Raw genomic sequence first — 24,458 nt, 5'->3', positions numbered from 1 at the left:
AAACAAACTCTTCCCCTCTCTCTCACCCTGGAGTCCACGGCACTGCGTTCTTGCGCGACTGGGAGAACCAGCGACAACATTCACAGAATATTTTGGACCTCCAGGGGGGGAAAAAAAATAAAACATTCCATTCGCAATCCACTTGAGAATACTCGCCACTTGTAAAGCGCGTGTAGCTTATCTTAAATAGGGAGTCCGTTATCAGTCTTTCTAGCACATGTAAAAATGTGTTGCAGAGGAGCACCCTGACATGAATCGGCTTGTGGTGGGCTGCTCAGAAGGTCCGAGATTTGAACAATGGCTGGCTCTATCATTAAGCCACGTTTCCACCAAACAGTCCGTTTAATTGGGTTTAACATGGTTTGGTTTGGTTGTTTTGACGTCTACATGATCGATTTCTTAGGTGCGAGTGTGAGCGTGGATGGTTGTTCGTCTCTGTGTGCCCTGTGATTGGCTGGCAACCAATTCAGGGTGTCCCCCGCCTACTGCCCGGAGACAGCTGGGATAGGCTCCAGCTCCCCCCGCGACCCTAGTGAGGATCGAGCGGCTCGGAAGATGAATGAATGAATGAATGATCGATTTTTTAAAATGCCCACTTTTCAGACTTCTTTTTTAAACAATCTTTCAGTACACTACCGAGGCCAACTGATTCGCCTCATGGACTAAAACGTGAAGGTTGGGAAGTGTATCAGCCTTGCACTGTAACTTCACATATGGTTTGAGAACCAATCACACAGCAGCTCAACCTCTGGCCAGAGGAAGCGATAAGAAACAGCGGACTGCTCTGTGTTAATGCTACACGTGTTTGCATTGGGGAATCTTCAAAAAGACACCATTGTTGTTGCGCACATTTCACCCGGGTCGGACAAGACGAGGTGATGCACCAAGAACCACCGCCCCCAAATTCTTCTGAATCAAATCCTACAATGCAAACATCCCGTCTTGGCTGTGTTGCTTCAATGACAGTTTTCAGACAATAATTTGCCCATGACCGAATATATGGCACATTCCTAACTGGTACCCCTACAAAAGGGTGCTGACAGAGTGGCAGTGCGGGATATTGTAGATTTTTTTTTTTTTTTACAATCGATTAAAAAAAAAAAAGTTTAAGGACTTGCTCAGTGAAAACGTAACTTAACTCGGCAGTGCCAGATGGTGTGCGTAAACGAAGGACTGGGTTTTGCTTACAAAAAAAAAAAAGGTGGCCCACTGAATCCAAGAAGTTAGTGACGGTTTGAGTGACTGAGGCAGCGCCCGCGGGTTGTGGTTCACAATTCAGTGATGTTGAGAGGCTCCGGGACCCTTTTCAGCAGAAGCCATGTGATGCATGTAAGTGCTATCTTCATGCCCACAGTGGTTGAGAGGCTCACTTTTGAAAAGGGCCGGCGGAGGGGGCAGGTGGGAGACCGGGGGCACTGCCAGGTGGTGGTGGTGGTGGGCGTTTGAAAGGTGCGGTTGGGAGTGTTGGTGCGAGGAGGCCGTGTGGAGCTGCACGTGGGGGAAGGCGTGTCCCAAAGGGCCTCGCAGGGGTAAGGCCACCCCGGGTGAGTGGATCCCCTGGGTGGTCGCGCTGGTGACGGCTGGCGAGGTGGCCGCTGAAGGCCCGGGACCAGAAGACGACGAAGAGGGGGAGGTGGAGAAAGTGTTGGCGAAGAGGCCGACCGGCACGGGCGGGCCGCCGGGCTGCAGCACCAACGGGCTGGTGACCCGGAAGCATTTCTCCTTGTGCGCCTTGAGCATGTTGGAGAAGCGGAAGCGCTGGCCGCATACCTCGCACGGGTACGGCTTCTCGCCCGTGTGCGTGCGGCGGTGGCGCTTCATGTTGGGCCGGCTGGTGAAGCTCTTGCCGCAAATCTCGCAAATGAACGGTTTCTCTCCTGCACGGAGAAGAAAATCATTCTTGTGGCGAGGGACGGTTAAAGACGAAAACAATGGAATGAAAATGTTACTTGAAGTTGAATCTAGCCGCCACCTTGGCTCCAAGGTCATCACAACTCATTGGATTGTGTTGCTATAAAAATCCGACATGCACCTATATTGCAAACCACGTGTCCTTTTATAATCGGGGGTTTAACATTGAGACCATCGCGAGACGCTGCCCTACATGAAAGTCACGAAGATTGAAGGCTCGAGGTCTAGAATATCAATGGAGACGGCCGCCTGCCTGTGTTTTGCGCCACATTTTATTGGTGATACTATCACAAAATGACCATACATGGCGATACTATCCATTTCATCCTAAGAAATATGTGTAAATTGTTTTCTGGAATATTCCCGAGATCGTCCAACTAAACATCCCATAGTTACCCCCCCCCCCCACACCCACCCCCATGCAACCCTTATTGTGACGCCCCAAATTTGCATAAATATAGCTTCTATTTTTCTATCAAACATCACATCTTGTTCCCGGCACGTCTTTTTCCTTAAATGCTAATAAGCCTCCATCTCCATCGGAGGGTCTGTGCCGCTGAGCCGCCCACTCGGCAGGAAGCTATTACAAGTGACACTTTGAGGAGACGGGGAAAATGTACAGTCGGAGCAGCCACTCTCATTAACCTCCTCCACGCGGATATTCAATGCGCTTGCCGGCGCCCACGCGGCCGTCCCTGCGCCGGCTGTTGAAGGGCTCTCTGAAACGCCTTCATCTGCCATGTCGCCGGCAAACCAGCTCGAACATTACAGAGGTGACAGCCATCTTGTGTAACCACAGTCCATTATAGTGGGAAGCATTTGTCATGAATCTGCTGCTTGGGAGGGGGGCGGGGGGGGGGCGAACTCTGTATTCTAATGCAGTGGTTCTCAAAGTGTGGTCTGTGCAAATGCTGGGGGCGGGGGGGGGGGGGGGATTAAATTAAATGTTCAAACTGCGCATAATGTTACAGAGGCTGAAACCTTGTTTAATCCAGTGCAGTACATTTGTAAACTCATTCACTCCCAAAGACGTTTTTAAACGTCTTTTCAGATTTGGTCCAGAATTGTCTGGTACTGAATGAGTTAAGTATGATTGAGATGGAGTTAAAATTTATTTTGGTACATTTTCTAATTTATAAAGGGAATTTCCAGGCCACAATTTTTTTGAAGATCCTCACCAGTATGAGTAGGGTATTTACTCTTTGAGAACTCACCAATGCCGAGTATTGATCCCTCTAGTAATTTTGATATCTAAAATGTAATTTAATACAATGACAACAAAGGAAAAAAACAAACACTTTCTGACATCGATGATGATTCGCTGACATGGCAGCTTGATGCAGTTTAGAGCCAGCTACTTCCAAGAAGGACTTGATGTCAGATTTTCTTTACCTTAAATATCGGTGGATAGTATCGGCAGCCTCGACACGAAACCCGATACCAAAAAAAAAAAAAGGCTGGTATCGACCTGAGGCCGATACCTAGTATCGATACTCGCCCACCCCGACATGACCTCAGGACGATATTTCAACACAGTGTTAATGTTCAAACTGTGCATTATGTTGCAGCGGCTTGCAATGAATTCAAACATAGATTTCTGCTTCATTTTTGCTCCTGTATTTTAAAAATCATCATGGTAGTTGTACTTGCAGAAGTGCTGTACGTTAAGTATTTTGTGAGGTGGTACTTGATGTAAAATGTTGGGACAGCCGGTCATGCAGACCGTGGCTGGGTGTGTCTTTTCCCAACAGCAAGTACAGGAAAGGAATCGTGTAATTACATATCACAAATAGAAGCTGTGTGGAATCCTGGAAAAAGGCACGTACCGCAAAATCTTGGTTTGGGGAAAATGGCGAGGTAGCAGGCAGAGAAAATCAGAGGGATGGAATCGGCAGCATGTGAGCGGCTAGTCATTACATACCCACGCCACTCCTTCATGTTCCGCAGCCCCTCTCATTACAACAAATGGGCGACGTCTCACTATAACATGCATTCCAACAATGTCACACCCCGATTCTTCTTTTAGACAGCAGAAGTCACATTTTCACCTAGCGGTCCAGTTTGGGTTGCCATGGTACAGTTGAGAAGGATAATTCTTCACCAGATTTAAACAGAGTGACTGCCCGAACCAGATGCCAGGAACTAAATTTAATTGGAAGAAAGGCCTCGTGGCTCAAAAGTCAAGCAAACCACGTGATCACTTCCTCACCTGTATGCGTTTTCATGTGCTCGTCAAAATACTGCTTCATGTTGAAGTCTTTGCCGCACCACTGGCACATGAACTGCTTGTGTCCAATGTGGATGCTCATGTGTGAGCGCAGCTGGTACTTGTACTGGAAGCGCTCGTCGCAGTTCTGAAGGTTCACATCACATCAAACATACATCGGGTCATTCAACTTCCTCAAAAATCAACACAAACGCAAATGATGTTCGCAAAGTGAGACTGCTCAGTGACAGCACCTGGCGAAAAATTAAAAAGCGGCGGCGGCAGTGTGGGGCCGAGACCACCGAGGAGAGTGGCCTAGATGCTACACGTTGCTAAAATAAGCCAGTAATAACACGCTACAGGGGCAGGGTGACGTCTCGCGTTTAATTAGAGCGGCTCCACCCGTGCGCACATCTGAAAGGTCTCGGGTGAAGGACAACGCTCCATCTGTCCACTTGAATTCAGAAAGGCGGATTACAAGAAAGTTAGTTCGAAAGAAGGAAATTGGCGCCTCTGGTGCATTTTTGGTACCGTTTTGTCAAGATGAATGGTTAGTTGATCAATTAAAGAGGAGTGACTCAATACGCTTAACCTAAATACTGGTGGATGACATCGCAATCGATGACAAAGAGCCTATCTGGGTGGTGTTGTGGTGCAGCGCTTGCAATATGACAAAGCGGCTTTTGTGGGGCCACAAATACAACCTGACTGGAGAGTGTGAATAAATATATAAATAAAAGAAAATAAATATGCCTCCAACATTGCTCTTTTCTTTTTTGGGGCAATACTTCCGTGACCGATGGGTGTGGGGTGCATCTGTTGCCAAGTATCACAGAGAGCATTTTGGTAAGCATGATGCAACAATGGCCCATGCTTCCGTCAGAACACAGAGACAAAAAAATAAAATAAAAGGTAAAGTGGTAGAGTGTAAACAAGTGCCATTGAGTTTGTACCGAAAAACACAAAGTGTGAACTGGCGATGTCCTACCTCGCAACGGAAGGGCTTTTCTCCAGAATGCTGCAATGAGTGCACCTTGAGGGACATGCTGCGCTTGAAGGACTTGCCGCAGGTCTCGCAGGTGAACGGCATGTCCTTGGTGTGTGCTGTGCATGTTGACAAGTAAGAAATAATTTTGAAAGAGAGAAAGGGAGCGCGAGTTGAAGCCAAACAACACAACAATGAACTGGTATTTGAACTCGGCGTAGTACGCAAGACATCAGTTCAGCAAGACACCTATTCAAAACTGAACAAGGGGTGACCTGAAAAAGAATCTGACAAGTTCGAGTTTCTTTTCCGTTTTAAATTACTGTCAAAAACCAATCGCCACACCATTTTTCTCACTATTCACAAGGCGCTCATTCATTTCCTATCTCATTATTGTATCATTCGTTTTCATATTGGTCTACTCCTCCAAACTGACTTGCGATTAATGGTGTGTGCATATTTTTTTTTTTTACATTTGGGTTTGGAAAGTTAAAACATTTCCTAAAACATCCCAATATTTATGGACCTGACCGTTTAAGCCGCCACGATGATATTTGTAAGCCCATCGATGGAACTGCCCATTATACGTTAGCATTAAGCTAGTCGGCGTGAACGATGTATAACAATGGCAACAACATATGTTGTATTTGCGTGTCATCTGGGCTGTTACACTTCACTCACCAACCATGTGCTTGCGGACATGGGCCATGGTGTAGAACTTTTTCTCGCAGATCTCGCACGAGAACTTCTTCTCGGCGTAGCCGTGCACAATCTTGATGTGCTCGTGTAGCGACCATAGCTTCTTGAAGGATTTGTTACAGGAGACGCACTGGAAATAACACATGAAGAAGAACAATTGAAATGGGCGATGATGGGAGATACATGTCATAAATAAGTAGGAACAGTCCCTCAGGTTGTTTAATGTGGATTTCCTTATCCTATAGCTCCCTCTGCTGGCTGAAAACGAGTCCAACAACACATACCATTGGGGAAAACGGCAGCGCTACCACGACTTGCTGTACACTCATCTAAAACCGTCCAAATCGAACATCGAGCAAACAACTTAGCCGTGAGCACACATATGACTAAAATCTGTATTGATGTTCATAAAATAGGTTTAAATTGAACCAATAGTGAAATGTCTTGAGCCAACTGAGTGATCCTTGTCCAATTTGTGGCCCTTACCTGACCACACAGTCAAATTTCTTCTTTCTTTCAGTCAAAAAGTCGTTTTCAATGCATTATCACCATTTAGACACCATGTAATATCCTGAAGAGGTCTAATTTTTCGTTTATTTTGATTGAATGACAGTTTGATTTGAAGAGGCTTGGGACCAAGCCCTGTCACAAATAGCGAAACCCGCGAGTAAGTGACGCCGACGCTCACAGCTTACAATTGCCTTATGAGGCCACAAGATGGTAGCAAAGCACTTTTTTTCCCTTACGGACGCACTTCAGAGTTCCTTGACGATGCCAGGAGAGGAATATTTTTATTGATTTGGCCTGCGCAGGAAAAATGGGCCCGAGTGTGTGTGTGTGCGTGTGTGTATTTTTTAAGTAAATAATGTAAGATAGGTTTAGTAAATTGAAAATGAATTTGTGAATGCTGAAGCACAAATATGCTCAAATGTAGAATGTTTTCAGCTGAACCTCTTGTTTGTGTTTGCCTGTCATTGTTCAGGATATGCGATGATGAAAAAAAATACAGACACACACACAGCCGTGTCTTCTCACCTGGATGTTCTTCTCGCAATCGGTCTGCTGGTGCAAGGCCAGCTCGCTCTCCAGGACAAACTTCTTGCCACACTTGTCACAGATCTGCATCCTCCTGTGCGTTACGTTCATGTGCTTCTCCAGGTACCAGCGTGTGTTGAACACGCGAGGGCACTTTTCGCACGCCAGCATCTCCTTCTCCCCCTCAGCCTTGCCGCTCGGGACCATGACGCCCGCGGACACCGGCGGAGTGGAACGGGCAGAACGCCGTTGGATCTTTGCTGTCTCGGGGTGCTTCCGTCGCCCCCTGGTGGTCATTCCCGAGGACGGCGAGTTTAGAGGCGTTCGGAGACTCTTCCTCTGTGGCTGGCCGGAAGCGCAACTCGCACTTCTGTGGGCCCTTTTTGACCTCGTTCTTCGTCTTTCAATCTCCTCATCCTCGTACACATCGTCGTAGGGGCTCTCGTCTTCAACCTCTTCCCCATCTTCATCATCCTCGCTGCAACCTCTTTCCAAGTCGTCTCCGGCTGCATCGCCTTTGTTGTCGCCCTTGGAAACGTGGAGGGTCTGATTGTTGAGATTTACCTCCACTATGATCTGCTCACGCTTAAAACCCTCCTCCTGTCCGTCCTCCTCTTCGTCGTCATCTTCGGTCTCCTCTGAAGTGTCCTCATCCTCCTGCGTGCGTATGTCTCGTCCTGCCGCACCCTCGCGGAAATACTGCTGAGCGCCGTCAGCCGCCGTCTTGCTCGCCATTTTGTTGTCCACCAGTACAGAGTAGGGCTTGCCAGCCGCCTCCCTCTTGTAGAGCTTTCCCGTCAGGTCCACCTCTGGCATGTGGGGGCGGTAGTAGGACTGTGACACCTGCGGCCTGCGGCCCTCTTCCTGTGACATCCCGCCCAGGCACGGGGCAGAGACCTCCTGCTTGAGGCTTTGGCAGGATTTCATGAAAGGTTACGAAGCTGAAGTGGCTCCGCAAAGAGGGGTAAGGTGCACCGAACCCCCACCTTCCCTCAAGAGGAAGGAGGGGATGAGGTGTATGAGACAGTCAACCGGATTCAAACAACGCGTCCATGTCATCCAGGGATGGAAACTACAACGGAAAGGGGTACAACCTGTCAGGGACGCGCCTCCATAAACTTTAAAATAGCAGTTGACGAAGCTTAAGTTCACTTCCTGTGAAGGGCAGAGCAGGTAAGGTCGAAGAAAGGAACACCTCACGTCTTTCTGCCATCTGGGGCCATGAACAGAGCATCACCTACAAGAAGCAGAAACACACACTGATGAGTTGGGGGGTGGGGGGGGGGGGGAAGAGAGAGAGAAAAAAAAACTCTTCCGCTGTTATGATACGAAAAAATAAAAAAAGTCTACAACAAAACGACAGCGACGCCCATGAAAGTCACAACCGCATTTGCGCTGCTGCGAATACAAGGGCAAACCACAAGTCCTCAAAAATGAATGGGTGTGCACTCAATTACAAACAATACATGCTTTACATTCTGTCGAAACTGAGCAAGGTCAACAGACGACCAGTGCTCAAGAATCAGCCATCCAGTCATCCATTTTTTTAACCATTTCATCAAAGACGCAGACCCTTTGATGAAAATAAAAACATGCCTATTTCTGGATCTTCACTAAAAACACATTTTTTCGCCCAATTAAAAAAAAATCTCTTGGCTGCAATATCTGCATTGTATCAGAAGCGAAAAAATTTGTATCAGGACACCTCTAAATATTAACAACACAGATTTACACTTGTAGGATAAGCAAGAATGGTACAATCTTTCTTTTGATGAATCTGCAAAATGAATAACAGCCACCCGGCTATTATAAACATATTTTACAACATTAAAATGTCGGAATGTATCCATCCGTTGGATTATCCATGACAACCAAATAATTTGACAACATTGGAAAAAAAATAAAATGAAAGACCACTTTAACCCTTTCACAGATAAGCTGTCCACTGTAGTAACTGCTGTCCTTGAAAGGGTTAATATGTCAACGACAGCCCCCCCCCCCCCATTTGAAAACAACAGTGCACGTTACCTTCAAACGCCACCATTTAAGACCTAAAGGCTGGCAAGGACTGTAACCACAGCAATGCTCAAAACATAAAAAGGCTACAAGAATGACTTGAAGTGCGCACACATCCAAGCACGTGCGTGTACCCGGCTGACTGCGAGTTGACCTCACACAACCTCGCAACCGGGCTCTCCATTATCAGTGTTCAGCGGGGCGGGTTGCTCGCTTGAGAAGCGGCGGCAGAAATAAGCAACACCACGTGTTTGTTCTTGCAGAAAACACCCCATTTCTTGTACCAGCGCTGTGTCGCAGGTATCTTATGGGGCGCTTGCATTAATAAAACAACATTTACGACACAGGCGACAATCAGTACAAAGAGAGGAGAGTGCAAACAAAAACCACGAGAGACAAGGGTTAATGGTTATCTCGACTAGAGGTCAGTATAGCATATCAGAATTCAACTGGGTTCTGAGGCATGTCGACGGCGATAAAGTCACCATGTGATCCAAGCATAAAATTGTCCGAAGAGCAGTCAAAAAGTAACGAGCCCATTTGAACTTGCCCACGTATAGTTCATATTTCCCCCCCTGAAATTTCTACAGTGTATTATAAAGAAAATGTTAGAAAAAAATAGTTTGAAGTAGCTACTTTGTGAAAGCCATTTTGGAAATGGCATCATTGTTGGATGTCCGCTAGAAGAGCTGTGATTAAATTCCTTGTTTTGGAAGACGAGACACCGAAAAAAAATAATTAAAAAAAAAAGGTTTAGAGAGATGCTGCAATAGGCCACAACACTGTCAAAGAGTGGTGGGCAATGAAGATTGATGTTTAAACGACTGTATGAACAGTATGACAGTATTATACTGCCCCCAGGTGGCCATGACGGGTACACCAGAAAGATAGTGTGACAAAAACTGTTATATTCGCTGCTAATCATCCACCCATCCATTTTTTAATCCGCTTATCCCCTACAAGGGTTGCGGAAGTGCTGGAGACGATCCCAGCTGTCTTTCGGGTAGGAGGCGGAGTCCATTCTGAACTGGTTGCCAGCCAATCGTAGGCGCACGCAAAGACGAACAACCATTCGCGCTCACAATCACACCTAGGAACAATTTCGAGTGTTCCGTTAACATACCATGAATGTGGGAGGAAACCCGAGTACCCAGAGAAAACCCACGTAGAACATGCAAATTTCACACAGGAAGTGCAGAGCCAGGAATGAAACCTGCACCTCTGCACTCTGAGGCGGACGTGCCAACGAGTCGACCACAGTGTTGCACTCTATTTGCTTTCATTTTTTTTTAAATTAAGCCCTTTGTTGTTTTTTGAAGCACAACATTAGAATTGTTATTTTTGTGTCACTAAATTGACTATTCTACGTGGGCAACTAGTTGATGAAGCGCAGCATCCATGAGTGAAAATACAATCCAACCGTTTACTGTCCTTTGAGGTGCTCACGGTCAGATACTTTATATCTGAGAATATTAGGTTTGGACAAGTTTAAGTTAAATAAGGTTTCCAAAAGAATAACTGATTTTCAAAATAGATGTTCATAAGTTTGATTAGTTTTAATTGAACTTCTAAACCTGGCTGGTGTTTTAAATCGCGGAGGAAAAAAAAAAGCACACTATTGCCCTGTTTCAGTCATTTTTGTTTGCACGAGTTTGACAATTTGATCATTTCATTCAAAAGTACCAATAAAATCTCCTTGTGTACAGTATGCCGAGACGTCCTGAGAATGGGAGCGTAACAAGCACATGGAAAAAGCGAGCTTGGTTGTGATGGAGCGACTCGGCCGTATTTGACACAAAGCCGACTAGATTATCCCGAGTGGGGATGACAGTGGAAGACAAACTGCATGAAAAAAGCTCCAGTGGCACGCTAGCAGCTTATAATATCCCATTTTGCCCTTCACAAATTAACCTGATTAATACGCCAAACACATGCGCGGCATGCGGTTACGCAACACCCGTATTGAGCAAAAATGCCTGCACTGCTTCATATTATCGTCGATGAGTCATTTGAGAGTTTCGCTCAGTGTGAAAAAATGCACTTTGATGTGGCTTCACAATATCTTTTGTACATTGCAGAGCTAATTCCTCTGTGTGTCTATTATATATATTTTTTTGATAAATGAAAAAAAGTAAAGATCAGCTGATATTAACTGATCTGGTTAGCAAGCGATATCATTATTCTCAGCCATATCAAAATGTTCTATTCGACTTCATTTGTGCCTGAACTGATACTTGCAAGAAGCCAAAACTGGTTTCATATGTAGTAGGCCGCAATGTATCTCATACAAACACCGAATAAAATGAGAGAGTGGCTTTCAGATGACATGGAAGCTTCATACTGCAAACCCAAACCGCAGTACTATGCGCAACAACATAAAATGGGGCAAGTGTTCACAAGTGTGGAGCTGACAGTGACCTGGGAAGCACTCAAGCTCGCTGGCGCTCAGACTTTAATGAGCTTTTCAGCGCTTGCAGGGAAGGAACCGTGCGAGGGTTCACATTCCACACTCTTGGAAAACTCGTAAAAAACAAACCGTCTCACTTTGTGCCCGGCTGCAGGGGGTCCCCAAAGTGTCTCTAAGTATTGGACTCCCAATCAAGTCGTTCGGGAATATAAGAATGAAATCCTAACAGAGGTACCGGTATATTTTTTAAATGTATTATTTATTAAAGAAAACTGTCATAATGGTATTGGGTCGGGGGGGCGTTTTGTAGGTGAAGACGTGGAAAGACTAATACTTCCTCATAAATCTGTAAAAATATGAAATGTCATCGTTGAGAAGCTATTAAATTAAAAAAATATATGAGCATCTTATTAAGTGTTCAGTAAAGTCTAGACTGGGCCCGACTTGCTTTTGCCATTTGGGGAGGTGGTTTACCACCATTCCACATCATTTTTTGGAATTATGACTGCAGTTAGGTTGCGTTTTTCCACCTCCTCTGGTCGATTGCTGGCAATGCCAGTCAAATGGTTCTTCGCGTAGTAACCGAGAAGGGAGCAAAGGGTTAAAACAAACGCAGAAAACTGCACCAACACAGCAGAGGCCCCGGTTAACTTGAGCTACTTAGCATGCTCAGCTACTCCCCCCAACAACTACATTAACCTGTACGCACATGACAAGCTAACTTGGCTACGTTAGCAGAAAAGGGCATGTCACATTTTCCAAGACAGTTGCACCACCGGTCAAAATGTTACACTAAAAGGGCTAAGTTTAATGACGTGTTCCCAAAATAATTGCGAGGAGACTTTCACTTTTGTCTTTTAACCAGTCCAAATCCCCCCAACACTATGCTAGTTAGCATAGAGCTAACAGTAACGTCAAATATTTGAGCAGCGGCAACTCAACAACGTCGACACGGCGCCTCAAGGAGGGGAAAAAGTGTGTCAGCTTTTGGAAAACTTCACAAATAAAAACAAAACACAAACAAAATACCATATTTGGTTTATGTTTCTAGTCGAGAGTCTACAATAGAAAGGTTACCTATAAAATGTCAAATAATAACAACATGAGGTGTTGTATTGACACCCCGGGTCGACGCTGTCACTAAGTCGGCCGCTCACTGGAGCCAGTCACCGCAGCTTCACCACCGGCTACCGGTGGTGAATGAGCGCATCCTGCGCGTGTCATGCATCTAAGCCAGGCGAGATGAAGTTGCGGTCCGGCTGGCTAACTGGCTAGCTGGATGGCTGGATGGCTGACTTGGTTGTTTGCTTGGCAGGCTTACCTCTACGACCTCCTCCCGGAGCCCATGCAGGCACGGTAGTTCACGATCAGGGTCTCATGCGCTTCTTCAACCGTGGGAGGGAGTGAAGAAGAAGCTGCTGTCCCGAGATAAACCGAGACGGGAGCCCACCGGCGACCTGAGCCGCCCCGCTGGCGCTACGTGGCCCGGCCGAGCTGAGTTGTTCGCTTGTCGCTCTGACGTCGGCGTCCCGCGTGCATCCCAGTCAGGCAGGCCAGGCCGCCTTCGCTTCGTCGTCGCCGCCGCCGTCTGGAGGACAGGCGCGCGGGTGTCTGGGCTGGGGACGCGCGCGCACCCACCAGAGATCCGTGATGTAAGGTTGAATTCATTAAAGAATGAATAGATTAAATGACAACAATCCATCATGCATCTGACTGCCTCATGCGCTTAACTATCCTCAAATGATGAATATTGTTGACCAAAAGGGAATGGTGAATTCTATCACGCCAGCCAAATGGTTAAAATTAAATAACTAAAATCCCCTCCATTTGAATTATTAGCCTTTGAGATTTTAATTAGGATAATATATTTTAAAATGTATTTAAGGTATTTAGTGTACATTATTTCTCAAATTATTTAATTCATAAATGATAAAGTTGCTTGGTTTATATACTGCATGTAGATTTATATTAGATATCAGTGGATTTATGTGGGAAAGAAACAGACACATCTATATAGTCTGTTTCTTTCTACACAAACCCATTAAAATACCGTACAGTATCTGAAATTAGAAATGAACCTCCTTGGTATTGCACACAACAGCCCTCTCTTGTGGCCCAAAATTATAATGACGTGCAATGGAAATTTTTGGACAGGACTCACGTGACTACAGGGCGGTAGAAAGACAATTTTTATTTATCTTGAGGAATACGGTGTTTTACATGGTCTTCATATCCACACGCAAAAGACGAGCAGCTGTAAAGGCGAGTTCTAATAATTCTCTCACACAGTCGACTGAATATAGTTTACACAGATAAGGACATCATCACTGGGGCAGCTGAAGCAAGGTGCCCTGCCCTGATGGCAGGTAAATGACATTCCGCGCGCGAGAGAGCTGGAAGGCGACATCCTCAGCCGCTTCCAGTTTGCGCAGCTCCACCAGGCCATCACCGGCCTCCATGAGGGAATTGGCGATGAGCAGGGCAGCCTGGGAGTCACCCTCGGCTGAGATGATGGCGGCTTGCTTCAATTGTTCCGCCTTAACAGAAAAAAAAGACAACATTTGAAGTATGCTTTAATTTACCCATCTCCATCACACGGGAAACCAAACGGAGAGAGGAACTACCTTCTCCACAACGAATCTGGCCCTCTCTGCCTCCTGCTGTGCCACCTGCTTCATCTCCACAGCCTCTGTGAACTCCTTGCCAAACGTCAAGTGTGTCTGAAAGAATGCAAATCCACTGTTAAATGCCCATCCTCACACATGCATCAAACAGACTAGGCAGGGATGGGGCAGGTTTAGTGATTTAGGAGCGGCTCTGCACCATGTTTAGCTGCACTAGCTAGCTGCAGCTTGAAGCTGGTACATAGCACACTAGCTTAACGCCGGTAGTTCTGGGGCAGCCAAGAAAACAATGATGATGTGGGAGTGTTTGACGTACACGTACGCACGTCTGTAAGCTCGTCAGCTCTGTGGTCAGATGTGTTTGAAGCCATTTTTATGCTGAGGCACATAGAATATCATCAACAAGCGTTGAAGGTCTTTCCCACCAAAGTCATCTAAGCATGCCCTTATGGCCCTTGCTTTGTGCACTGGGAACAGACACGGACCTACTGGGAACTGTTTCAAAAAGTTGGAAGCCTGCAGCTATCCAAAAGATCCGGATAAGACCAATTATTATGATGATGAAATTTTTTTCATACCAATGAAACGTCATCCAAGATGAGGCCGAAGGTGGAGGCTCTTTCTGTGAGGTCCTCGCTGACCTGGCGAGAGACCAGCTCCCTCTGTGTGATGAGCTCGCCGGCATCAAAACGAGCCTTAAAAGGACAAACCATCATGCATCAGAATTGGCAAATATCCAAACTGGGCCCAATAAGTCAAATCAAAAATTACGCACCACGACAGCCTTCAGCACCTCTGTGGTAATGGATGGCAGCACTCTTTCGTCATAGTCCTCGCCAATGCTGGTGAAGATGCGCGGGAGCTGAGTGCTCACCGGCCGGAAGAGGATTCGTAACGTGATGTTGACATTCTGCAGATCTGTGGGAGAGAAGTATCACAACCTGAAGGCTATGACGCATTAATGTATTAATGCTTTAAGGTTCGGGTTAGGCAACGTACCTTTGCTTCCTGTGATGACGGGCACGTTTCGTGGACGGGAACGGCAATCAAAAATGATGGGCTTCTGCACCCATGGGATGAGGAAGTGAGTACCCTCGCCGACGACTGTTTCCTGCACGCCCCGGAACCTGTCGAATATCACCGCCTGGTGCCCTGCATCAACTGTCACAGGAAGACAAATAGTAGAAGTTAACCAGCTGAAGAAAATTGTGTTTTGGAGAGAAATAAGCTGTTTAAAAAAAAACTCAACAAAATTCATTAGTGTGAGCGATATTAGCAGCTTTAACTGTCTGTCTTTTTAGGACAATGTTTCCACATCTCACTCTGAGCCTCTTCTTTCATAATAAGCTTCAGAGGAGCAGAAAAGCTTCCCTCCGAAGTCTGAAGACAAACTGGAGGAAATTACTGTGGCTGGATGCAGGCACACAGGCTGCTTCCTGAAGTCAGTTCTGTCGCTCTTCAACGTTACATATCGTTTAATTGACCTGGGCTGAAATGGCTCAACGATATGTAGTATATTTAGGCCCGATTTAACTTTCAGTGTAGTTGTAGATTCATGGAACGTTTTTAACATTCATATTTCAAGCCTTTTGAGCAGACGCTGTGCATCTTCCCAAACTCTGTGCTTTGATGACATCATGCAGGCATTGAATAATAATAATAATACATCACATTTGTAAGCGCCTTTCGTACGTTTACGTCGCATTAGCAAATTCCCAATACTGATCAGATTTTCATCCAGATTTGGAAGATGCCTGTATACAATCTGAGAAGAACAAATTGTGTGGGTTTTTTTACGCTGTCATGTTGGCTTTGGCACTTGTGTGTTTGGGGAATTGAAATTGTGCCACTTCAACCATAAAGTTGATATTCAGGCATATTTAAAAGGGGACTGGTTGCTCAGTACACAAGCAGATACTAACGTCATAATATGTAGCTGAAAGCATAATAAGCAACTGTTTTCTGTCATGTCTGCCAGTTATTAAATTGTAAACTGCGGCTGTTCTGAAAGCGCTAAATCAGGATGTATTCCATTGTTGGTACATTTAATTTATTTTGGTTTAATTATGCAACTTGTTATCTGTCAATCAAGAAAAATAATATTAATAAAATCCTTTACGAGTCATAGAAGTCTTGTGAGGGTGTCATTTTGATAAATTCTATTGCATTATTTCCGTTAAAAAGGTAATCACCATTGAATAGGGCAGAGTTCACAACACTTCCACCAATGGCCAGCGCCAGTCCCAGCTTCCCAATAGACTCAAACAGCTTGGCCATTGTGGAAAATCTAGTTTGACTGCAAAAGAAAACAAGACAAGTTGAGTTTCAGAGCATGTTTTAGTTATTTCGAGGCCACGCGTTGTTGACTTTGGCAGGGGAGAGACTGAAGGCGTCAACTTGTGTAGCTTTACTCAGTAGCTAGCTAGTAAGACTTCGAGTGGGGACAAATACGAGAACAAAACCATGTGAAATGACATAACTACGCATCACTTACAGTCGAAAAAGAACAAAATAACCACAAGCGAACCAATTAATAAGCAGCACGCGAGGGAAGAGGACACTTATCTATTGCTAATCAGGCTGCTCAAGAGCTTCGCTTACTTAACGCTAAAAGATACAACATTAGCTACGTACAACACACTGAAATAATCTCAAAAGCTCACAGGAGAATTATCAATGTGCCAAATTCGAACGTTTCCCGTCTCTTTTAGGTATCATGTGTGATAACTCACCTGTTTTTCGCTCAAGCGTCTGTGACCTCCACCGGGACACGACGTGCAGCACATGAAATCGTCACTCCAGCGCGCATGCGCGTCGGCTGAAGTAACATGACACCCGATTGGCTGAATTTCTTCTTCTACGGTTTTAGCTTCCTCCTCCATTCCGAATTCTCCGGTATTTGATTTATCTCTAAAACACCTTCTGCTCTGATGATGTTAAACATGCCAATTTGCTTTTGCGGGTAAGTAAGTTCGATAGTATGACACAAAGCTAACAATTTATCGTAAACTTATGTATACGGCTGTTTATTTGATAGTTTCCTCCCAAACGTCCTTTCATAGTTCACAAACATCACTTCACAGTGGCTCCAAGTTCATTTTATTTTCCTCTTTAAATAATTTCAGTTCGTTTTTCCACTAACCTGTAAAACAATGAAGAGTTTTGTTTTTAAAAACACCCAAATTTGACACTGCAAAATGTAGATGCTCAACTTTTCTTCGTGTCAGACCAGGCCTTGCTAGGGCAAACGAGCGCACTCGATCGCCCCCTGACACGGACAGACCAAATGACAGTTTCACTTTAGTATTCGTTCTTGAGTGTTTGGCGCTCCATAAAAAGCGACATATAAACCATCGCGAAGAGTCTGTAAGGTAACAGATACACATTTGAAGGTAAAAAGTAGCTTTTATAGCTTGGGTATTTAGCTACAGACTTAAAACGCCGTTTTGAATGGGGGATTAGACATGTTTTGTCTCACTTCCTGCATTTGACAGCTTGTAAACATGCGCGGCTTTTGCACAAATGGTACGAAAAAGTTGTAGTAGGTTTTATTATTATTATTATTATTATTACCAACCGCTGGGAAATGTGTGTTTTGCGTGTCACTGCCAAATGTCTGTCAAAAAAGTCGAAATGGACCCTTTATTAGGTACAGGTCTCAATCAGTGTCAAGTTAATAATTGTATAATATTTTTATGACGTTGGTTCTACAGTTGCACTGGTTGCAGTTACTGCTGTTACTGCTACATTGATCCATATTTGAAACATTGAAAATAAATGTAATTAGATTCTAATATTGTGAGTGCTTGTGTCGTCTGTCAGCAGATGGCAGAGGCGAACAGGACTGTGCGAGTGAGTGGCCTTCCTGCAGACATATCAGAAGAGCGGCTGATCGATAAATTAACCGTCTACTTCCTGAGACCCAGAAACGGTGGAGGGGAAATTGTGTCTGTTACAGTTGATGGGACAAAGCCCGACTGTGCCCTGGTCCAATTTGAAGACAGTGGAGGTCAGTGTTAGGTTAAGGTGCAGACCTCCACCAGGACAGCACAGTTGTTGACATGTACATCTGCTGGATCTGGCTGATTGATGATTCCCGCGTTTGGCCCAAATGCAAGTGGACCATAACAGAAAAAAAAATATATCGAATAAATTTATTTTTAGTGGAGATCATAATAATGCTTTCAAAGACAACTTATTCAGACACTTGAAAACTGTTGAAGAATGTGAAAAAAAGCATAACATCTCTCCATTAAGTGACACTCACGTTGATTGTCTCCTAGTGTCCCAGAGAGTAATTCAACATGGCCAGCACACTCTCAAAGTGGACGGGAAAGAGTACATGCTCACTGTAAGCGAGCATCGCCAAAAGCTGGATCCTAACAAGGTACGTGGAAAGCCCCGACATTCGCTATTCACCACCACCACCAGCTGCAGCAGCAGAAGAAGAAAAGAAAAAAAAACATCTTTAGACGGTTACTAACAGATGACAAAGAAACAAGTATTTCAGGAAGACCTAAATGTGTGTTTTTCCTCATTTCTACAAGGTCATCACAAGTCTAACAGCAACTGTGGATTGCAGTCAAATTCCCAATGGAAGGAGCACGTTCACTCGTCTGCTCGGTGAGCATCCCAGTATTGAGACGAGCTGTGACTCGACAAAGACATTATGCCGACTGCGTGGTGCCTATACCGAAGTACAGTCGGTCTTGGCCCAGCTGCTTGGCTCCCATCCTGAAGATCCGCAGTTACTGGAGCTCTCGGGCTCAGGTCGACCTTTCGTTAGTTCTTCAGAGTTTCCGATCAAGACCCCCAGGAAGAAAGGGGATGAAAGAGATCTTACTGTAGGTTTTCCCACCCCTGAAGAGGACCTCTCGCTGATGGTGGATGCAGACGTGTTCCAGTATCTGCAGAAGCACCATGGCCACGAATACCAGCGCTTACTGAGTCAGTATGGCGTCGAAGTGGTCGACGTGACCAATCAGGGCATCACTACTCTGTTTCTGCGAGTCACAGCTGGCGATGGCGGGAAGGAACGAGAGCGCATAGAGCTCGCGAGGACGGCGATAAGTGAGCTTTACCAGGAGAGCGAGAGGAGAATCTGTCAAGCTGAGCTACGCAAGAGTGACCTGGACCCTAGGGTGGATCTGCAGCAAGCGATGGAGACGTTGCGTGTCAGATTTCCGAAACTTCTTCTCAGTGACAATGACAGCTGTGTCTTCCTCATCGGCGACTACACTGAGGTGTCCGAGGCCAAGCAATTTCTCCTCCGGGAACATCGAGTGGTGGAAACGGAAGACGTCGCTAGTCTTCTTGGAAATCCGTCTTCTCGCCACACCACTGCTGAGGAGCGCGACACGCTTGCCGTGTCGCAGTCCATCTCAAGCACTCTTCATGTTGGGAAGAATCGCGTGCGGCAATCAGAAGACGGTAAAACGTATCATCTGGCTGCTCGATTTAAAGAGTCCGGCCCACCACGACAGACTCCTCCAGGAAACTTACGCGGAACCTCGAATCCGAGTAAGCATTCCACTCATGAGGTGAGGTCGGAAGCGGCAGGAGATCCAAGTGGAGTTTTGCGTCCCATAATGAGGAATAAAAACTCTTCAGACGTTGCTGTGAAGAGTTCAAGATCCTTCAAGAGTTCGACTCCCATTCATCCACCTGGAAAACTCCACACAGGATCCACGGCGAAGAGAACTAACAGTTTTGCGGGAACGACTCAGCATAGACTTCAGAAGACTGAAGATAATTCCTCTGCATTTCCGCCCAGAGCCAGGACCTCTAACGTGAGTGACCAAAGACAGAGGGACCAACCTGAAGTCTACCATGCGGAGGTTGTCATGTCCACGATGATGTGGCTTCATATTAAAGAGGTCTACAGCAAGCAATTGGAAACCTTGACGTGCGACCTGCAACTCAAAGAGGGAGGATCGCACGGGAGGATCCAGTCCGTCATTGGCATCAGCGGCTCCGAGCAGTCTGCCGTCACTGCGTGCCAGCTTGCTTTACAGGAACTGGTTGACACCGTCAGTGCAGATATTTGCGTGCATGAGCTTCACCTCTCTGAGCTCGGCGTTAGTGGCGTGGAAGATGAAACCTTGCAGGCCTGCTGCGCAGAAGTTCGGCGACGCTTCACAAAGATAAGTGTCCGGGTGATGAGGAATAGTTTGTATCTCACCGGCCCTAAACGCTTGTGCGATCAAGTAGCCGCTTCTCTGCAAGAGGTCTTTTCTGGAGACAGGACCCAAGCAGACAAGCAGAGTGATCCCACCGGCGCTTCAATAGGGAGGCAATTAAACGACGGCGACGCTCGCACGCCCTCGGAAACCCAGCCATATTCTGCAACTCAGGAAGGGATCTCGCACCTTAAGGAGGGCCAGGCTGAGCTTGCCAACGGCGCGAACAGTCAAGCGGCAACCAGGAAAGACTCCATCCTCAAGGAGAAATTGGAAAAGGCAAGCATGATGGATAGACGTAAGACATCGGTCCAGGGAAATAAAGCGAGCTCGGCAAACGTGGATGGCGCCTGGTCAGTGACGCCTCAAAATGACAAAGTCACACAGTCTCAGCAGAAGGAACCCCGGCCAGGTGCCATCTGCGTGTGTGGGGAGGCCGGCACCTCCATGAATAGGACCGAGTGCGGGGTGGTCATGTGCGCCAAGTGTCTGGATGCCGTTCACATCCATTGTAGGGTGTGCCACAGCGGACCGCCGCAGAACCCGGCACCAGCGGGCATTCAGGGCACAATGAACCACTGCAAACTCAACTTCAGCCTGCCTGGTCACAACAAGCATGCCACCATCAAGGTCACCTATATCGTTCATGATGGTATACAAAAGGTGGGAAGCTTGTTTGTAAGAATACAATTTCACCTGATCGTATGGTTCACTTGTTCGGTTGGTTGTCTCAGGAGTAAATTATTTCCTCTTGAATCGCCAGGACCATCACCCGTCTCCTGGAAAGCCCTTCCAAGGTGGCGTCTTCGAAGCCTTCCTCCCTGACTGCGACAAGAGCAGGAATCTGTTGCCCAGGCTGGAGGACGCCTTCCGGCAGGGACTCACCTTCACTGTGACGAACAAGGAGAAGGGCTCCATTGTGACCTGGGACGCCATCCCTCACAAGACCAGCCTGCAGGGCGGCCGATCGGGGTGAGTGAGGCTGCTGATGATGACGAGTGCGTGCTGCAGAAATGAAGATGGTAAAACTCGAATTTTGGGCCCCTCAGAAACGGTTACCCGGATTCTTCCTACTTGGAACGCCTCTCAGAAGTATTGACGGCACACGGGATTCAAGGTCAATCTTTCACATCTTGAGACTTTCCGGTCGCATTATACGCTTACACGTGGGATTTGGTATGAGCACTTTACAGTGTATTATAGTTGGAATAAGATGCATAAATGAGACGACCATTCATTTTACAAAAGGCTTGTAAAAAAATATTTTCCACAATCATAATTAAAAACGCTACATAAAGCTTTACACTAAGGATAAGGTGTCTTATAAACTTTAAACTTTGTAGAAATGATTGACGAGGACTTCCTATAGCTGTATGACCTGGTGAAATAGTGACACCTACCGGCCACAATGGCGACCTACATGGAAACACAAAATGGCTCTGACAAGGCATCGCAAATTTCCAAGAGAAAATATATTTAAAAAAAAAATAAAAAATAAAAAAAGATATATATATATATATTGCGCGTCGTCCCGCACGCGGTCTGTCCTTCCGTCTGTCCCTTTTCAAAACGTACCTACTTCACCGCGCCGCTGCGCGCCGCCACTGCGCGCCGCCACTGCGCCGCCACTGCGCCGCCACTGCGCCGCTCAGGCAGTGGCTCACTACGATCGCGCGGGCATCTTAGCGAAAAAATGTTGTCTACCCACAAGCATTGCAATAAAATTGTTAGTTATTTAGTAGAGCTAAACATCTCTTTATTTTCGCGATAAGCAATGAAGATGAACAAAAAGTTGAACCAAGCAACAACACTTTTGTGGGCCGAAGGCCCACCTTACCAGCCTTCCGCAGGAACTAGCTGATGAGCCGCCCGGAGGGCGGCGAACCAGCTAGTATATATCATATATGAACACTCTAAATTGTCCCTTGATGTAAGTGCAAGCGCGAATGGCTGGCAACCAGTTCGGCGTGTCCGCCGCATACTGTCCTAAGACAGCTGGGAAATTGCATCTTGATCCATCCTCTCATATTCCCATTCCGACACAATGTCTGTAAGTGTATATATGTTGATAAGATTTATATTCATCCTCATATTGCATTATTCATACGTTGCTAAACGGGTACATTTATTCTTTCACTGAATCTGTATTAAAGTCGAATCTCATTACAACGTACCTCGAGGGACAAAATGAATCTGTACGTTATAACGGTGGTTCGTTGGAACCATTTCCAATACAAATGGCCGTCCAACTGATGTTTAAATACAGCGTGAACATTTAGAGACATAAAAATATGAACATGTAATTCAGTATAACTATCACTTGCAAATAGGTGTATATGAAGAAAAAATGATTTTATAAGACATGAAACAAAGAACTGTCTAGCGACAGTTCTTTGTTTCATGTTTCAGAACTGTTCCTACTGCATCTCTTAAAACATTCAGTCAGCAAATGTAAGCTGCCACAGGCAATTGCCAGTGCCGCCGACGTCTGTGAGACTCCCTTTCGAAAGTGAGAGAGAATTTCAGCCTTCGCAGACAGCGAAATTTGCTTCTGTTTACCAGACATGTTTGCAGACCATGTGCTCAAGACCTTGCCTGTAAGAGTCAATCAGTAAGGTTGCTAAGCAACGGAGGGGAATCATATATTTTTAATGCAACTCTTTCGACGGTACGATGACATATTTTAATGTGGGAAAGATTGTCGTTTTTATTTTGAGGATCATCGCTTCATGGTAAAGAAAATACTAGTCTCGAAGAAATGTCATTTAATGTTAAGGGGCATCATGCATAAATCATATTTTGCCAGTAACTGAACTCTTTATGTTGCTTATGAACTCGCATATACATTTGTGGCCTAAATCTAAACCTAAATTCATCAGTTCATGTTTTTTTGCACGCTTTTGTAAGCAAAAATCCCTCTCTGTTCTAAAATTTAACAAATACTGTCAGACAAAGTATTGTAAAGCAATCAAATCTTCTGCCTGTAATTCATATATTTGTTATTATAATCATCAAATACCCAAATACACGTTAAATATAAATATTTTATAATTTGTTTATTTTTCAAATAATCTACTCATTTTTGGGTTCTTTGAATTATTTTCCTTCTAAATATTGGAGTTTGTATCAGCCTAAAAAAAGATTGTGTATTGGCTAGGCCCTACTTAAATCCCCCTGGTACATTTTTTTCTCCTGTATCGAAGCAATCATACTTATTAAATAAAACACAGACAATTTTCATATTTCTTGTTATGCTATTTTTTTTAATTAGTCCTGGAAAACATGTAAGGCATATGGTAACATTACACACTGAAGCGTTACAAGCTGTAGAGGCCCACACGGAGCCCACCCAGAGTTGAGCACAGAATGAAGCAGCATCAATTCACAAAGGGTTTTAAAAAAAACAAACAACAAAATTGATGATTTTTATGAGCGTTGTTTTCTTTTTCTTTTTTTTTAAATTGGGGCAAACAAAGCTACACAACACGTGCGAAAATTATCACGTTTGAGGGAAGCCTGTGTTGCGGGGTGACAGAGGCCAGGGGGGTCGGATGGTGAACATTTTGGTGCAGGGACGGGGGAAGAGAGGCGGCACATTCCCAGAGTTAGGTGGCTGCCCATGCTGGAGGCTTCGCTTGGCAACTTGATACGTGATTGAACGGGCATTCTTTCTCACACCACACTACCACAAGAACACTAAACTAAGCTGTATATACACAACATACACACACCGTTACATTTTTTTTAAAACTAAACATGCATCCGATTATTGTACATGATCAGACAATTAAAAAATCAAATAATTTGAACTGAGACCGCTTCACTGGTTGGCTGGCAGGCGTGAATGGAAAAGCAATGTGGAATTTGGGAACATTTCCACGAATGGGACGTGGACATGACGGATTGTGCTGTAAATTGAGCTCAAACTGTTGGAACGACCTGAGAAACCATGTTGAAAGACAGTCGGTATCAGCTCCAGAAGCCCCCCAACCCCCCCAAAAAAAGGAATACGATTGACTGCTTGTTGTCTCAGTGCATTTTTCTTCAGCCCCTCTTTTCTCGCCGCACACACTTTGAAAAGGAGCATGTAACATCCAATCCAGAACCGCAGTGTTTGCTCGGAAACTTTCCTCCTGTTGCATAAGTGTCTGGAAATGCTGCAAAACCATTTAAAGATGTCGCAGGAAGTGGTGATCGGATCCACGAACCAGCAGTTTACCTCAGAGCTATGTGACATGCAATACCGTGCCAATGTCTTCCGTCCCCTTCGCTATGCTACGTGGCGAACTGCTAGTGCCACGCACGATGGTTTAAGAGTCCCTTGACTGAGTTGGACCTGTCTGGATACTTCTGATTAATTCAGTCATTATTTAAGCTGTTGAAACTTTATGCCTGT

General features: G+C 45.5%; 3 protein-coding genes across 5 annotated transcripts; 1 reads left to right on the top strand and 2 right to left on the bottom strand.

Annotated features, from left to right (window-relative positions):
• Positions 1–605: 605 nt before the first annotated feature.
• znf652 (zinc finger protein 652) lies at positions 606–12,974 on the bottom strand. 2 transcript variants are annotated; one of them, XM_052048641.1, is made up of 6 exons: positions 12,581–12,974; positions 6,837–8,073; positions 5,784–5,931; positions 5,106–5,221; positions 4,121–4,265; positions 606–1,877 (listed from the first exon to the last, which is right to left on the bottom strand). In XM_052048641.1, exons 2-6 carry the CDS (start codon positions 7,761–7,763, stop codon positions 1,276–1,278), a joined length of 1,938 nt encoding a protein of 645 aa, XP_051904601.1. In that variant the 5' UTR covers positions 7,764–8,073; positions 12,581–12,974; the 3' UTR covers positions 606–1,275. The 2 variants fall into 2 exon arrangements, with proteins under 2 accessions (XP_051904601.1, XP_051904602.1); XM_052048642.1 differs by lacking the exon at positions 12,581–12,974 and adding an exon at positions 8,865–9,027.
• A 451-nt stretch (positions 12,975–13,425) lies between these two features.
• phb (prohibitin) lies at positions 13,426–16,718 on the bottom strand. The gene is made up of 7 exons (XM_052048665.1): positions 16,616–16,718; positions 16,076–16,179; positions 14,883–15,044; positions 14,659–14,801; positions 14,462–14,578; positions 13,884–13,979; positions 13,426–13,796 (listed from the first exon to the last, which is right to left on the bottom strand). Exons 2-7 carry the CDS (start codon positions 16,158–16,160, stop codon positions 13,584–13,586), a joined length of 816 nt encoding a protein of 271 aa, XP_051904625.1. The 5' UTR covers positions 16,161–16,179; positions 16,616–16,718; the 3' UTR covers positions 13,426–13,583.
• Positions 16,719–16,724: 6 nt separating this feature from the next.
• On the top strand, positions 16,725–21,527 carry si:busm1-163l24.3 (uncharacterized). 2 transcript variants are annotated; one of them, XM_052048627.1, is made up of 6 exons: positions 16,725–16,845; positions 17,709–17,892; positions 18,167–18,270; positions 18,431–20,725; positions 20,826–21,034; positions 21,112–21,527. In XM_052048627.1, exons 2-6 carry the CDS (start codon positions 17,709–17,711, stop codon positions 21,197–21,199), a joined length of 2,880 nt encoding a protein of 959 aa, XP_051904587.1. In that variant the 5' UTR covers positions 16,725–16,845; the 3' UTR covers positions 21,200–21,527. The 2 variants fall into 2 exon arrangements, with proteins under 2 accessions (XP_051904587.1, XP_051904586.1); XM_052048626.1 differs by having other exon boundaries at positions 17,706–17,892.
• The last annotated feature ends 2,931 nt before the right edge of the window (positions 21,528–24,458 follow it).

This window comes from Hippocampus zosterae, chromosome 17 (assembly GCF_025434085.1).
Source record: "Hippocampus zosterae strain Florida chromosome 17, ASM2543408v3, whole genome shotgun sequence".
Lineage (NCBI taxonomy): Eukaryota > Metazoa > Chordata > Actinopteri > Syngnathiformes > Syngnathidae > Hippocampus > Hippocampus zosterae.
Note: the sequence above shows the minus strand (reverse complement) of the source record. Positions and strands in the feature narration are given on the sequence as shown.